The sequence below is a fragment of the Echiichthys vipera genome, assembly GCF_963691815.1.
Source record: "Echiichthys vipera genome assembly, chromosome: 5".
Lineage (NCBI taxonomy): Eukaryota > Metazoa > Chordata > Actinopteri > Perciformes > Trachinidae > Echiichthys > Echiichthys vipera.
In genome coordinates this window covers 19,431,492-19,448,078 of record NC_139830.1, presented here as the reverse complement: position 1 = coordinate 19,448,078, position 16,587 = coordinate 19,431,492, and the positions used below count along the sequence as shown (strand labels likewise).

The 16,587-nt window shown below is 41.7% G+C and overlaps 1 protein-coding gene and 1 pseudogene across 2 annotated transcripts; one reads left to right on the top strand and one right to left on the bottom strand.

The window, feature by feature from the left end:
* Window positions 1–4,808: 4,808 nt before the first annotated feature.
* On the top strand, window positions 4,809–8,838 carry olfcr1 (olfactory receptor C family, r1; the record flags this gene model as incomplete). The annotated part of the gene is made up of 11 exons (XM_083914238.1): window positions 4,809–4,948; window positions 5,203–5,444; window positions 5,593–5,684; window positions 5,907–6,086; window positions 6,206–6,394; window positions 6,493–6,996; window positions 7,118–7,327; window positions 7,430–7,553; window positions 7,656–7,849; window positions 8,041–8,322; window positions 8,416–8,838. Exons 2-11 carry the CDS (start codon window positions 5,237–5,239, stop codon window positions 8,836–8,838), a joined length of 2,406 nt encoding a protein of 801 aa, XP_083770364.1. The 5' UTR covers window positions 4,809–4,948; window positions 5,203–5,236.
* Window positions 8,839–12,322: 3,484 nt separating this feature from the next.
* LOC310947451 (extracellular calcium-sensing receptor-like) lies at window positions 12,323–15,647 on the bottom strand (annotated as a pseudogene). Its single transcript has 8 exons — window positions 15,639–15,647; window positions 15,177–15,337; window positions 14,894–14,987; window positions 14,340–14,539; window positions 13,977–14,252; window positions 13,384–13,609; window positions 13,157–13,280; window positions 12,323–13,078 (listed from the first exon to the last, which is right to left on the bottom strand). The product of its transcript is annotated as an extracellular calcium-sensing receptor-like (transcript).
* Window positions 15,648–16,587: the final 940 nt, after the last annotated feature.

The following is a 16,587-nucleotide window of genomic DNA, read 5'->3' as shown; positions in this document are numbered from 1 at the left end:
TTAAACACCATGTGCCCAAAAAGTGAAAGCACCAACAAGCTCTGTTGTATTAGTTTATTTTCCAAACGTTTTACTATTGCTGTCTTTGTTTGATGATTACCTTACTTCACATCTTCATAAGACCTAGATGCTGAGACGTAGCATGTTTCCTTATTCAAAGCTAAGCTGTAAGGGCTCGTGGTGGTGAGTGGCAAGGCAGTGGCCTGCTTCTAGATGGAGAGGTTCTCCCTCTATCAGTCCCAGTCCCAGGCACAGGGGGAAGATCAGGCAGGTGTGTTTGCTCATCCTGGCCATCTGCCATGTTCGGACAAGTGAGATGACCCATCAGGCAGTTGCACTCCTGATATGTTGGCATAGACGGATTACCGCATGGGAAAAGTGGGCGTGTGCCCAGGGCCCCTATTGGCCTCATTCAGAGGCTTTTTTTTTTTTTTTTCGGTACAATTTAAAAAAAAATTGGAATTGGAATGAATGTTGTTTTGAAAATGTACTATGATAATAAAATCATTTGCAATTTTCAGAAATTATAAGATTAAATGAGTAATGTGTGATGACTCAATGACGCACAGACTTGAGGCATTTCAAGTGTTTGAGGTTCGGTTTCGTTTGCAGCTCTTTAGACCGGCACTGCCTCCGTGTCCGTGTCTGCTGCTGCTGCTGTGGTGGTTGCTTCCGCTGTGCCCATTTTGTGCCGACTGCCGCGGCCGCTTTCCCCGGGCTCTCCTGCTGCTGGTGCTCCTTGAATAAGATGCGGGCATTTATCCCAGCCAGGTCGAGGAGGATGTTATAAAGGCCGCCACTGGCCGGCCGTCTTCCGTACCGCCTTTGACAGAGTAGCCTACCCCTTTCGCAACTTGTCCGGGTTGTCCTCGCCGTACTTGGTGTTGTTATAGCACATCACAGTTTCTGGTGTTGCCTTCGCCCCACTAAAGGTGCCCACACCAGCGCGCAAGGTGCTCAGGATGCAGACAGTCTTCCTCGGCTTTCCCTGCTACACAGAGTCGCATTATTTCAGCACCGAACTGTTCCGCTCGCTGTTTCACGGAGGGGAACTCCCGTTTTTCTTTGCCCATGGTGCCAACCAGGCGATATAATACAGCTATATAATAATTGACTTACAAGTAAATTCACAAAGAGGCACAGCTGGAGACCGCTAACAAAGTTAGCGACAAGAGAGACAATGAAAGCAGCAAATCTTATGAAAAATGTAACAATGAAACCGAAGTGAAGTGATGTGCGGTCAGTTAGACTGCTTATGGCCGAAATATGTAAAACATCTCATATTTTCTTTTCCTTTATTTTTTTATATTCAATTTTTATATTCAATTTATATAAAAACGATTCTCATATAAAATAGAGACACTGAAAAATGAAAAAAATGGTTAGAAGCCTTTATTGTTTGCAGTTTGTTATTTACATCACTGACTGATCACTTAATTGTGATAATATTCAAAGTCTCATCTCATCTCATCTTCATCCGCTTATCCGGGGTCGGGTCGCGGGGGCAGCAGCTCCAGCAGGGGACCCCAAACTTCCCTTTCCCGGGCCACATTAAGCAGCTCTAACTGGGGGATCCCGAGGCGTTCCCAGGCCAGTGTGGAGATATAATCCCTCCACCTAGTCCTGGGTCTTCCCCGAGGCCTCCTCCCAGCTGGACGTGCCTGGAACACCTCCCTAGGGAGGCGCCCAGGGGGCATCCTTACTAGATGCCCGAACCACCTCAACTGGCTCCTTTCAACGCAAAGGAGCAGCTGCTCTACTCCGAGTTCCTCACGGATGGCTGAACTTCTCACCCTATCTCTAAGGTAGACTCCAGACACCCTCCTGAGAAAACCCATTTCGGCCGCTTGTACCCGCGACCTCGTTCTTTCGGTAATGACCCAGCTTTCATGACCATAGGTGAGGGTAGCAACAAAGATTGACCGGTAGATCGAGAGCTTTGCCTTCCGGCTCAGCTCTCTTTTCGTCACAACGGTGCGGTAGAGCGACTGCAACACCGCCCCCGCTGCTCCGATTCTCCGGCCAAACTCACGCTCCATCGTCCCCTCACTCGGAACATGATCCCGAGGTACTTGAACTCCTTCACTTGGGGTAAGGACTCATTCCCTACCTGGAGAAGGCAATCCACCGGTTTCCTGCTGAGAGCCATGGCCTCAGATTTAGAGGTGCTTATCCCCATCCCAGCCGTTTCACACTCGGCTGCGAACGGATCCAGTGAGTGCTGAAGGTCACTGACCGACGATGCCATCAGGACCACATCATCTGCGAAAAGCAGAGATGAGATCCTCAGCCCACCGAACTGCAACCCCTCCCCATCACGACTACGCCTCGATATCCTTCCCATGAAAATCACGAACAGGATTTGTGACAAAGCGCACCCCTGGCGGAGGCCAACCCCCACCGGGGACGAATCCGACTTACTGCCGAGGATCCGGACACAGCTCTCGCTTTGGGTGTACAGAGATTGGATGGCCCACAGAAGTGACCCCCTCATCCCATACTCCCGGAGCACCTCCCACAGTATCTCCCAAGGAACCCCGGTCATATGCCTTCTCCAGATCCACAAAACACATGTAGACTGGATGTGCATACTCCCAGGCCCCCTCCAGGATCCTTGCGAGAATGAAGAGCTGGTCAGTTGTTCCACGTCCAGGAAGGGATCCACATTGTTCCTCTTCAATCTGAGTTATTATTATTGTTTCACAAAAACAAACACACAGCAAGTATAACGGTACTGTGCTCTTTTCTTCGTGCTTTAGCAATATTAGCTGCTGACCTTCCGCTCCGTTGTGTGACAGCGGAGCGGAAGGTCAGCAGCTGGATTTTGCATGCATGGTCAATATTATTAGTGGGTGTCTGTGGTTTATCACGTTTGCTGACATTATTACATTGGCTGGCATCACAGTGCCTTTGCGTGTATGCGCACTGTTTGCATGTGTTGGCAGGGGGCCTTGGTAAGTTTCTGTTCAGGGCCTTTAGTCATGATAATCCGTCTATGTATGTTGGGTATGATTTGGAAACTGGGTTGTTGTGACCTCAGTGCTTGCTATCTTTATGGTACTGGGACATGTGTGCATAGGATGCTGTGGAAAGTTTTTATGGAACTAATTTCTAGCCCTGAGAGGCGTCTAAAAAAATAATAATGGTGATCTGTTATCCAGGTCTGATATTAACTACTTCCTCTCCTGTGTTTACAGTTGAAATTAAATACAAAGAAATGTTTTGCGGGGATAATCTTTCTAGGATTGACGATCATTATTCTAAGTAATTTTTTTTCACCCCTGAAAACAGTAAAACACAATTTTGGTCAGAATAACTACTCCTAATATAATACTATCCCAAGTTCTAAATAGGACTAAAATCTGTCATGTTTTGTTTTTTACAGGTCAGGTTTAATTTTTCCAGGAACCCTCTTGCCCCTAACCCCAACCCTTCTGTGTGGAGTTTGCATGTTCTCCCTGTGTCTGCGTGGGTTTTCTCCGGGTTCTCCGGTTTCCTCCCACGGTTCAAAGACATGCATATGTTAGGTTCATTGATGACTCTAAATTGCCCGTAGATGTGAATGTGAGTGTGAATGTTTGTCTGTCTCTGTTTGTCTCTATGTGCCCTGTGATAGACTGGTGTCCTGTCCAGGGTGGACCCCGCCTCACGCCCGATGTCAGCTGGGTTTCGGCTCCAGCCCCCCACAACCCCCATAGGGACAAACTGTTGAAGATGGATAGAGGTTTAATTTTTCAATGTACTTTAAACACAAGGGACATATACTGTGTGCTAGTGTGTTATTAGATTACTGTCATGTCTTTCTTTTAGCTAACATGCCCCAAGAACATGAACAGGGTGCACTTCAGCTTAGTGTAGACAAAATGTATTACATAAGCAAAAACTGAAAGATTATCAGTATAATCATAACATTTTTTTCCTAATTGCCAACACTTTTTTCCGCATCAGTTATCACATATTTAAAGAAAATGTCACTTAGAATTATTATTATTTTTTTTCACAATTTAGATTTGGAGTCACTAACTTTTTTCTTGGTCAGTATACGAGTATGCACACTTTGTAATATAATTAATAAACCAGTCTTTTCAAAACATTTTCTAAAAGGTCTTCATAATAAATCTACCTTACGTAAACAAGAGCGTGGTTTGGCAGGGCCCTGGTGTGAGAGGTGTTGCCCTGTTTTTATGAGTCACTGTGGATTAATCTATCTACTGAATGTTAAAGATGAAAATCTAAATCTACTGGGATATCTACAATCACTGCCCTCCGGGTAAATACTCTAGTTTCTGTATCACACAGCAGTCAGTGATTTTATTATTGTTTTTGTACCTTGAGAGAAGCCATTCAGTACAGTGTTATTCTGTTTGCTGTAATTCCACCATGGCCTTTACTGATGTTATAAATACAGAGAACAACATCTATGTTGTGCAGAGCAGGAGGGGGTATGAAACACCTTGCCAGTTGTCAGTGGAAGTTGTATCTGTTGTAATTGTACATTTTGCAATTTACATTTATTTTGATTTACAGGTGAATGTCGTAAGGATGCATAACAAAGGGATTTAATCAAATCTGACCTTTTCCATTTCAGGAACTGTTAACCTTATTTATGAATGTTGTACTAATGAGAAGCCATCTAACAGAGTATACTGTATATATCTAAAGTGTCCACAACAGCTGCATCCATGTTTTGGCTCACCTGGCTCTTCACTCTGAGACTGTGCTCAGTACCATCCCTGCTACTCATGGGGCTTGTGGGCAGACGACTGGGGCTCAGGGTCGGGTTGCAGGTGGTTCATACAGCAACTTGTTCTCGGTGGGGTACACCCAGCAACCAGGGTCTGTTCAAGGATGGAGATGTTGTTATCGGTGGGCTCTTTAGTCTTTATTACAAGCCTTCAGCTATAAACCATGACTTCACTCAGCTGCCGAACATCAAACCTTGCACTGGGTAAAACTCTGAACTGTACTATTTATTGTGAATACGGTAAAACACATTTGCACAAAAAGTATTAACATCAATATATTTTATATTCCACAAGCAATTAACTAATGGTGGTTTCTTCACATTTAGATCAGTTTTCTTGTTAAAAAAAAGTGTTGTTATAATTGCTTATCCAATTACACGAAATTATTACAAGATTATTACAGGGCTTCAGCATTTTGACTGGTATCTCTCTCACTTCTTTTCTCCTATGGTTTCAGTCTGCAAAATCTTCCATTACAGTATATATATGCTATGGTGTTTGCGCTGGAGGAAATCAATGGTAATACAACATTGCTGCCAGGTGTGAAACTTGGCTACCATATCCGTGATAGCTGTGCCCTACCCCTTTGGGCTATGCAGGCTGCACTGTCGCTGGTCGGAGGAGAGAGCACCAGCTGTGATTCAACAGACCCTCCAGATTACTCTGCTGGATATAGAGAGGGAATCAGAGAAATGAGAGGTACTGAATCAACCCTTGTATGCAACCGATATACAACCGTCTAAGGAGTGAATATAATGATGACAGCATAAATACTGTGGTGTTTTGTTTGAAACAGATTCAGACCCTAACAAATTATGTTATTTGTTTTTATTTATAAACTAATCAGGTGATCATTCTGTTCCTTTGATCATTGGCGGTTCCTCGTCTAAAGCAGCCAAGATACTCTCCAGACTCCTGGGGCCACTCTCTGTACCTTTAGTGAGTTCAATTAAAATCTCAAAATGTATTGGTGTTTATTTTGAATTTCTAATGAAAATTATAGTTTGTTTTTAACCTACTTTGATGGACTTTGTGGCCTAAATACTGACTCACTGCAGTAAACCTCTTTTGCAAAAAGAAAACACGATGGGTGATAATAAGATTGTAGAAATGTTTATGTGTATAACATATTTAGTTTTTTTATTTTATATTTTACTGTAGATGAGCTACACAGCTAGCTGTCCCTGTCTTAGTGACAGACGCCAGTATCCCAACTTCTTCAGGACCATGCCCAGTGATATTTACCAAGCCCGGGCCATTGCCCAGCTTGCCATACGCTTCAATTGGACCTGGATCGGAGCAGTGGTAGCAAACAACGATTATGGCAACATTGCAATAAAGGTGTTTCCATTTTTTGTGGGTTAATTGTGATGGAATATATACAAGATATGTACAGAAATTCTCTGTTTGAAAACTTTTCATTCATCTAATTTTTTTCTCCATTCAACTGTATATGTCAGGTTTTTCAGGAGGAGACTCAGGGGGCAGGGGTGTGTCTGGCTTTTGTAGAGACTCTCCAAAGGGAAAAAATTGTGACTGATGCCCGAAGAGCAGCCCTCACAATTCAGGCCTCGACTGTAAAAGTGATTCTGATCTTTACCTGGTACACAGATGTGAGGGAACTGTTCCTGCAACTAGACAAGATAAACGTAAGAAACTGAGATACACCTGTGCATTGAATCTGTAATTAATAACAGAAACATAATAGTTTTTTGAAATAATCTTTGGATTGTGCTGCTACCACTAGGTGACTGACAGACAGTTTCTGGCCAGTGAAGCTTGGAGCACCAGCGGTGATCTTCTCCAAGACCCCATCACTTCTAAAGTGGCAAGGGGGGTTTTAGGTGTGGCCATTCGAAGTTCAGCTATACCTGGATTTGAAGATTATATTAGAAGTTTGAACCCATCTAGTCGTCCTGACGATAAGTTCTTAAAAGAATTTTGGGAAAAGATGTTTGTTTGCAGTCCTCGGAACAGATCACTCTCTGCATATACGTCTTCACCACTGTCTCATGTAGACAAGTTGAATCAAAAGGCTTCTCTACCACTCTGCAGTGGCACAGAGTCCCTGGAGGGAGTGCACAACCACTTCACTGACGTCTCTCAGTTAAGGGTGACATATAATGTCTACCTTGCTGTTTATGCTGCAGCTCATGCCCTTCACAGCCTTCTCTCCTGCCCCAATAGAGATAGTTCACCCAGAAAAAACAGTTCCACCTGCTCCTCTCCAAAACACATCAAACCCATAGAGGTAAAAATGATGTCTATTTCACCACCACATTGGGAGATGTGCTGCTTAATCCATCTCTCTTTTAGATTTCGAAATATCTATCGAAATATCGAAATATTTACTACAATTTTGATGCTTTCAGCTGTTGCAGCACTTGAACAACGTGAATTTCACAACACAACAGGGGGAAATGTTTTACTTCCAAGGGGGCGACACCTCGGCAAAATACGACCTTGTCAACTGGCAGAACACCCCCGAAGGGTCACTCTCAATTGTTTTGATTGGTCGTGTGGACGGGTTTGACTTCCACCTTAATGAATCAGCTGTTCAGTGGAGCACAGGATCCAATCAGGTGTTTAAAATGGATCAAATTTGATTCAGTCCAACACCAAATGTCTGTTGAATTAAATATTCCTTAGATTCACATTAAAATATAAATTTCCTTTTTGTTTAGGTGCCTGTTTCAGTGTGCAGTAAGAGCTGTCCCCTGGGCACTCGAAAGGCCAACAGGAAGGGAGAACCTCTCTGCTGCTTTGACTGTATCCCATGTGCTGAAGGGGAGATAAGCAATCAAACTGGTGAGGAAATTTCAACATAAGATATTCCTGACTTTGTGTTTCAGCTCATCTAAAGTGTTACCAGTGTTTTCATACTTCCGTTTGTGTGTCATCCTCTACCAGGTTCCCTTCAATGTGAGCGCTGTCCGTCTGAGTTTTGGTCCAATGCTAAACGGACTGCCTGCATCCCTCGTCACCTGGACTTCCTTTCCTTTAATGAAACCTTGGGCATTACCCTGACTACAGTAGCTGTGTCTGGTGTCGCTGTTACAACAGCTGTGTTAGTAGTTTTCCTTTACTACCGTCAGACACCTATGGTAAGAACCCAGAGTAATGTAAATGTAATGTATTCCCACAACTTATTTTCGGTTAGTGAATTTTCTCAGAAAAAAATATAATTCTGTGTGACTGCATATTAAAATAGATTTGTTTTTAAAAATCTGAATGTATCCATTTTGGGTTTAGAACGTGCTTGTCTTTTTAATACCCGTCCAAATTCTCATTTTAGGTGCGAGCCAACAATTCAGAACTGAGCTTCCTGCTTCTTCTGTCGCTGAAGCTCTGCTTCCTGTGCTCCCTGGTGTTCATTGGTCGTCCATCAGCCTGGGCTTGTCGGTTCCAGCAGGCAGCTTTTGGGATCAGCTTTGTACTTTGTGTTTCCTGCCTCCAAGTCAAGACCATAGTTGTTCTGGCAGCTTTCCGCTCAGCTCGGCCTGGTGCTGAAGCCTTGATGAAGTGGTTCGGTCCAGGCCAACAGAGAGGAAGTGTCTGCCTCTTTTCCTCTTTACAGGTCAGATTTGCATTAGAGCTTTTTAATAACAAAGTGAAACAGCATTTTACTTATATTAAGCTGACATTGCGCAATGCTTTTTTTTCCATCAAGGTTTTCATCTGTATCATTTGGCTATCACTCAGCCCCCCTGTGCCTCAAGCTGACTTGGATATCCCAGGGTTAAAGGTCCCTCTGAAGTGTGCCATGGCCTCTGTGGTGGGCTTCTCTCTGGTGTTGGGTTACATTGGTTTGCTGGCCTGTACCTGTCTCCTTTTGGCCTTTCTTGCTCGGAAACTGCCTGACAACTTCAATGAGGCTAAACTGATCACCTTCAGCATGCTGATATTCTGTGCTGTTTGGATAGCCTTTGTTCCTGCTTATGTTAGCTCTCCTGGAAAATATGCTGTTGCTGTAGAGATTTTTGCAATTCTGGCCTCAAGCTATGGTTTACTTTTCTGTATCTTTGCTCCAAAGTGTTTCATCATTCTTTTGAGGCCGGAGAAAAATACTAGGAAACACCTGATGGCCAAGTAGCAGTGGAAATGAATAATGCATCTAAGTTTTTTTCCTTATCAATCTCGCTGCATATGGTATCATAAAAACATATTTTTTCGTTGCAGATTTTACTAAAAGACATATCCTAAGTAAGTCAATGATGAATGTCTGCTGGCTACTATTAGTTTTTACCAATAATGTCAAGTGTATCCACAGAGACAACTGATTAGATTCTATTTTCTTTTCTTTTAGATATTTTTCCAATTAATCGAAATTGAAAACATAGGCCTACTTTACTTCAATACTCACAACTACCACTAATGGTACAAACTTTGTACAGCATAAAAAACAGCAACGTTAATAAACGTAAATGAAACCGTTTCAATGTTGTGTTCCTGTTGTGTGTAGTGAAGCAGCTATTTGCATTTCAGGTTGTGCCACGTTTATTTTGAGTTGAGAAACAAAATGAGAGGGAGTTCTATCTCACAGGCTCCGCTGCCCTATGATTTCTATAACAAAATACATACTCCCCTTACCTCCCCACCTCTGACATGATGCTTCATGGCTGTCTGGTGCCAAAGCACAAAACCCACACACACGCTATGCCTGCCACACCTCCAGTACAGAAGGCAGTGGGCGCTTAGTGTAAGCAGTCATAACCGAGGGCCTCACAGCACTGTCTCCATTCATGAACGCTAAATCAGTGTGATGTTGACAGCACACTTCACCTGGTATAGCGGCTTTGATTAACAAATATACCCCCTATCTTACTACAGCTTAACGTTAGTGCAGAGTGGCGGTACACGTGTCTATTATTCCCTTAAGGATTTCCATACAGCCAAGCTAGTGGTGATACATTCATGGAGCTCATCTCCAGCTAGGCCCTTTTCGTGTTGGCACCAAAACTATTTATGAAGGGCCTGGCGGGGGAGAGGGTTGAGATGAGCTATGAAAGTATATTTAAATGCTGCCCCTCTGGTCTATCGCCCCCCAGTGCAGTGTTAAAGGGGTCATGTCTGTAAAGGAGAGTTTCGTAGGTATAGAACCCATTTTCTTTTTTCCTAAAGCCTTTTATTTTATAGGACAGACAGGAAATGGGGTGAAAGAGACTCCCTCAAGGACCTTCAGCCTCTTTACATTGGGAAACTGCTCTAACCACTGTGCCAACAGCCGTCCCTAGAGGTCAAAGGTCAATATTTTAAAATTTAGCCTACATTTATAGTTTCTATGGTGTTCCTCATGGTCTGGGTGTTTTAACGTGGTCATTTGGAGCGATTTATGACCATTTTCATCAATTCTTGAGTGGTACATTTTTCAAAAAATGTACACCAAATCTGTGTAACAAATGTTTTAAACTGAAAAGCTGCTGCAATAACTTATGAGGCATTATGGGAGTAGCTTTCATAATTAAATCTTAATGTACTAAGGCCTTCAAAACTTTTAAAATGTTTTTTAATGAATTAATTTAAAAAATGTTTTTCTGATTGATGAGTAGAAAACCTTGACACACTGTACTGAGCTGCTTTAATGTTCTGGCTTCTGTCATGTTCTTTTTTATGAGGAAAGCCATACTACTACTTAAGGTATACACAGTTTATTATAAAGGATATTATGCTTGAACAAGGAGTCTCTGTGAGATCAGAAATCGGAGTCATCCTGGTAATCAGCCATGCTTTTGCTGCAACCAATGAGCCAGAAAAAGAGCCCAGAGCCCCACCCACACAAATAATTTATACAGCAATAAAGTTCATTGGGTTGGCTCAGAATGTTGCTGAAGCAGTCTCTGGTCCTGGCTTTGGACTGTTCATCACTCTCAGACAGGCTCTCATTCATACACAAGTTGAATCCTCCGCCCCTGGTCACATGGTTCCTCCAATGAACCGCCAGTACCTGTAGAGAGAACACTCCCTACTATGCAACATTCCACTTCCGGGGGCAGATCCCTTTTCATTCTACCGCATCCACTTTTAACCTGGAGTTTATCTGCAACATCCTTTAATTATGCCCTCTGTTAAGTTGATAATTTGAAAGCATGCTAAATCATTTTAATTTAACTTATATACGTGCATAGTGAGTAATAACAAAACTTTGTGACAAAAATAAACACTTCATGTTTAAAAAATCTCCACATTTCCAACTTTCAGATGATGTACACCACTTCCATGTGGCATCGACTGTTGACCTCCTATCTCCCCCTGAACATCTTAAAATAACTAGCCTTATTTTTTATGCTTGTAGAGGTGGTAAAGTTGCTGTTAAATAGAGCAAAGTTAATTCATTATAACTCTAGCTCTATGGAGTAAAGCAAAGCCCTCTAGCATGGTAACAGTATAATTTATAAAGTTGCTGACTTAGTGAAAGTTAGAGCCTACTCACACTGTCCTTCTGGCCGGGGCCAAAACCGGTTTTTCAGCTAAAGCCTAGTACCTTTAAGCAGTGTGAGTGCACCCGCTCCGCGCACAACTGCGGCCAGCGGGCCATCCACAGCCCGCTTGAAAGAGGCGGGCTTTAGTGGAGCCGTTTGCACATGTACGAGCACGAGCGTGCGCACGTGTGCGAGCATGAGCACGAGCCCTACGGCAGTAGCGTTATGTCCGCCTGTTCGGACATGTAAATAGAAGGACGGACCATGCGCGGACATTTAACAACAACAACAATGGCGGTGAAAGGTTCATGTTGGTGTGATGCGGAGGTGGAGTGTCTACTGCAGATTTGGTCGGATGAAAATATTCAAAAACAGTCGAAAACTCTGAGGTCTGTGGAAAGATTTGTAAACAAAGCCACACACATGCAAACAACGCATGTGACGTGTTACGGCGTGATGGCGTATGGACAGCAAGAAGCATTGGCCGGCCCTGGCAGTGTGAGTACAAACGGGGCTGGGGCGCAGGGGGGAGAGGGAGGGGGGACAAGTACCCTAAAGTCCGGGTCGCGGTCCGGGAGGACAGTGTGAGTACGCTCTTAGAGACTCTGGAGAGTCAGAATATTGAAAAGCTATCCCAGTCAGCTTTAAACTCAGGTGCTTGTATTTTGTACTGTATAATTATCAATGTTGCTTGCAATTACTTTATAGTCATATTATACTTTATACTCATAGATCACTGCTTCTTTGAGAGAGTAATTTTGTTTTGAAACTCAGGTGTTGAGAAGATATTTTTTTTAAATTTGGGGCAACATACACACTGGTGAGTCCACACCAGATTCAGACAGGTCAAAAGTACATGCATATAATAATGATGGATGATGATGATGATGGTCTTAATTTGTTCTGAAAAAAGTTATTTTTTGTTTAATCCGGTAAAATGTTAACATACACCATGAAAAGTCAAAAAGACAATAGTTGTATCTTAAATGCAAGAGCTTTGTGCTGCATCATGGAAAAAATAGAATAACTTGTTTTACTGAAACATTCTCACACATTATTACAAATTATTTGTCATCATCCCTGCTTTAACAATAACTTAGCACTTACTATCAGCCTATTTTTCTGCCTGTATTTTTGTGAAGAATGTTTAATTATGTCTTATTGGTCTGAAACTAAGTGTGGGTTTGATGTCTCAATGCCCTGACCCATGATAGCTTTCTTTGTGTTCCTCTCTGGTCTCAGCAGGATTATGTAACATTTGGGTCCAAACAGTGCCACCAAGAGGCCAAAACTGGAGGCCAGGATAGCAAATACCTCCACATATTTGCCTGGTGAGCTGATATAAGCAGGAACAAAGGCCACCCACACTGCACAGAAGATCAGCATGCTGAAAGTGATGAGTTTGGCCTAATTGAAGTTGTCTGGAAGATTCCTTGCTAAGAATGCAATCAGAAAACTGAGGATGGCCAGAAAGCCAATATAGCCCAGTAATGCTGCAAAACCAACTGTGAACCCAACTACACATTCATAAACTATCTTGTCATTGTAATACTGAATGTTTTTATAAGGTACTGGTGAAGCAGAGGCAAGCCAAGCAGCGCAGATTGCTGCCTGAATGGAAGTAAGAACCAGGACAGTCCGATAAACAGCAGTGAACACAGGAAACATAATTTAAGTGACACCAAGAGCAGGAAACTAAGTTCTGAATTGTTAGCGCGTACTATGGGTGTACTGCGATGATAGGTGAAGATTCCCAGGACAACAGCACAGATACATGCGCCAAACAAGGAGGTGACTGTCAAGCAGCTACAAGAGGTTCATGGTGGGAGAGGAACTCAGTTTCCTTAGGAAGACAGTGGTCACACTGGGAGCTGGACCAGAAATCCTCTGGACAACTGGTGCACTCCATGGAGTCTAACAAAATAGAGTAAGTATTGAGATACATTCTTATTTTATATTGCCAACCAACAATATTAACAAATGAATACCAACCAGACTTTTTGCTGATTTTTCCCTCAGAACAAGGAATGCAATCAAAACAACACCCTGGTTCCCCCTTCTTTCTGGCCATGTGGGTACCTGGAGGACAGCTCTCAGTGCACACTGACTGGCCTGGCTATGGGGTGAAAAATGAATATACGTTATCCTATGCTACTTTCCACTGCTATAATGACTTATCCATGGGACACAAAATAGGTGTCTGAAAAATCAGATTTAACCTGTTTGGATTCAAAATTCCAGGTGATTTTTTCTTCATCAATAATGAGTTCTTCCCCTTTGGCTGACTCTTTAACTTCACCCACATTCTGAACTTTGGTTTGTCCATCAGATAACCACAGCCAGTTCATGACATCATATATTGGTAAGGCATCACCATTTACATCAAATAGCACTTGATCACCAAATGATGTGGTGAAGTTGACCTTTTCCCAAGTAATACACAAGCTATGAATATAAGGCATGGAGGAAAACCAAAAAGGGAAGATATAAAAAATAATTCTATATGATCAACATTTGATAAAATAATCAAACTGACTACAGACAACATTTCTGAAAAACTCCAACAAAGGATTTCTTATAAAGTCACACCAATGTTATTACCACATACCCAGTGACAAGACAGTAACCTGATAATACTATCCACTGCTGTCACCCAGTGTTAGGAAAAATCCTTTCAGCTATCTGCAATGCACTTTAGAATTAGTTATTGCATAGCTTTGAATTTAATCCCATTCCCTAAATGCTCTCCACAAAAAATATTAAAGCATAGGATTCAGTCACATGAATAGGTGAGTGTAAAGAGATATCACACCTGCCATGGCTCCAGTATTTGCAAATGTCCACAGCTGTGCCCTTTGAAAGGCCCTCTCCCTGGTTCGCACTGCAGCATGTTATCGAGAGCATATGCCAGGGCATAGACAGCCTTGTACACATTATACTCCAGCCTGAGGTTTGAACTGCCCAAGAACTCAGGCTCCACAATCTCTAGATCTTCCTGTCCAGTGCATAGTTCTCCACCAGCCTCCACCCAACCTGCTGGAGGTGGTGCAAATCTACACTGAAGTGTGTATTCCCAAAACTGATTTACCTGAAATTTATTCAAAAGACACATTATAAATATTAATAAGAATACCATAATATTTGTACGAATTCCAGATTGCAAGGTTAAACTCACCATGCTATTTCCATAGCTGTTGTTGTATTGTAGATCAGGGCGTATTTGTAATAGGAAATCCCTGTTATTTCTCCTTGACGGATGGCAATGCCCAGAGTACCACCCAGGTATGACATGAGTTGGGGGGTCTGAAGCACAGTAGCTGCAGTCCAGGCTTCACTGGCCATCCACTGAAGGCCTGTCACATTCTGCCTTACCACCTGTTTATGCATTATACATTTTTTAATTCAAACAGTCATGACACAGTTGATAGCTTGTATTATTCATACACAGGTGAAAGTGTTAAATACTGTGTTTAACACAGTATTATAACCTCATAACAGGAGGTTAACGATCTCACTCTAAACTCACACTTACAGCACCTTTAACAAATGGGATGTGTGATTTATTCAATTAAATCTATTTGTTACAGGATAAAATGTTATTGTGAAGGAAATCTTTCAGTTTGACATTTAAGTTATAAAGTTATAATTAAGTTATAATTCGAATATAAACTGCTCCTCTCGACCACTGGCTAATGAAAATGCTGCAGGGAATCCAATTCCTAGTTTGACGTTATCATAAAGACTGTATCCCAGAGACACACCAGGCAGCAGGTTGGAGTTTCTGTTGATCTCATCAACCACATGATACAGTACTGTAACGGTGCTGACATGAACATATTGCACAGACAAAGCCAACAAATAAGCCAGTTGAATAGCAAATTTTGCAATATTTGCAGAAAAAATGATGGAGACTGTGCAAACAATTAATGTGTCTAAAATTGCATAAATACCCAATGTAATTCTGTCATATCGCATTACATAAAACACATTGTAGTACTGGAATTGATTTTACCCAGTTTCTGCTCTTTGCTGTTTCCCTGACATACTCACCCGTGGCGGCTCTGAGGTAAAAGACAGGTCAGGAAAGACAGAAAAGAAATGGATCTCAAACAGCCCACCCAGAAGCACATCTCCAGCCTTGTGCATCCCATTTAGATGAAACTTTCCCTGTAACTGGCGGGAGGTAGAATAAATAGGGGAGGACACAGCAGAAGAAAAATAATAATACAATAACATGAAATACACAAGCAAGAACAAGTTGATATCTAAAAAGGCCCACATGACTTTTCTCCTGCTAACTCCTTTTCTGACCCAGTGTCAACCCCTTTTATTGACTTATTGTTTTACTTTTGCACATCACCCATTAAGGCGTAAGCAAAAAAAATAAGGGCATGGCCTAATATGCATTCTTTTTTTTTTTTAGATGTTTTAGATTGACGTGGAATTAATTTGTGCAATTTTAATAACATCTCACCAACGACATTTTAGCAACCTTTCCAACCCAAGTTTAAGTTGTGGATGACCACTATGATTGATGTCTATATATTGAAATTTGCACAACAGTCATTTTATATAATGTGCTCATTATCATTAAATGGGCTTTAATGTGTGAATTGATTTGTAGATAAAGTAGAGACAGTTTTCCCTTCCAGTAAAACGTCTACATATACAATGCAGTAACACATATCAGAAGAGCTACTTTAAACAGAGTATGATTTGGATTTCCAAATCCAAATCATAGTCTGTATAAAGTAGCTCTCCAAAAATTTGGATGTGAGAAGTATACCAAATAAAACTCACCAAATGCTCAAATCAAACCTGAGTATATCCACTAGATGGTAGCACCATACCAACATATTTGGTAAAATAATTTATCATTCCTTACACTGTCTAATTGTTTAAAGGGTTATTGTATTTCATTGTAACTTGGCAGGTATTAGATAAATCCTGGAAAAACATGTATGCAAGAGATCCCCCTGAAAATCTCAGTCAGTCCAATTTGCTTTATTATAGATTTGGTATCTTTATTTATGATTACAGGGAGAGGTACAGCAAGTTTTTAAAAATTTCTTATGTACCTCATTGCATTAAGAGTGACTGCATGCACATACTTTTACAGGCATGATTTGCCTTATTCAGCTCTATTCCCCCTTACCTACAACGTAGGAGATTATTCCACCCATTGAAACATTGCCTTCAACTGAATCCGAAGAAAACATCTTATAAAGGGATAAATTAAAGAAAAAAACAAAACAAAAACATTGTATCTTCATTACTTCAATTACCGGCTAAAGTAAACCTTTAAGAAATAGATCGTAGAAGAAAATATGTAAACCAAAAAAACTGTTAGGAATTTGACTCAATAATAGCCTCTTAAACTCTTAAGTGTGGTGCAACAAAGCTCTTTCCCCCCAGTACTGATA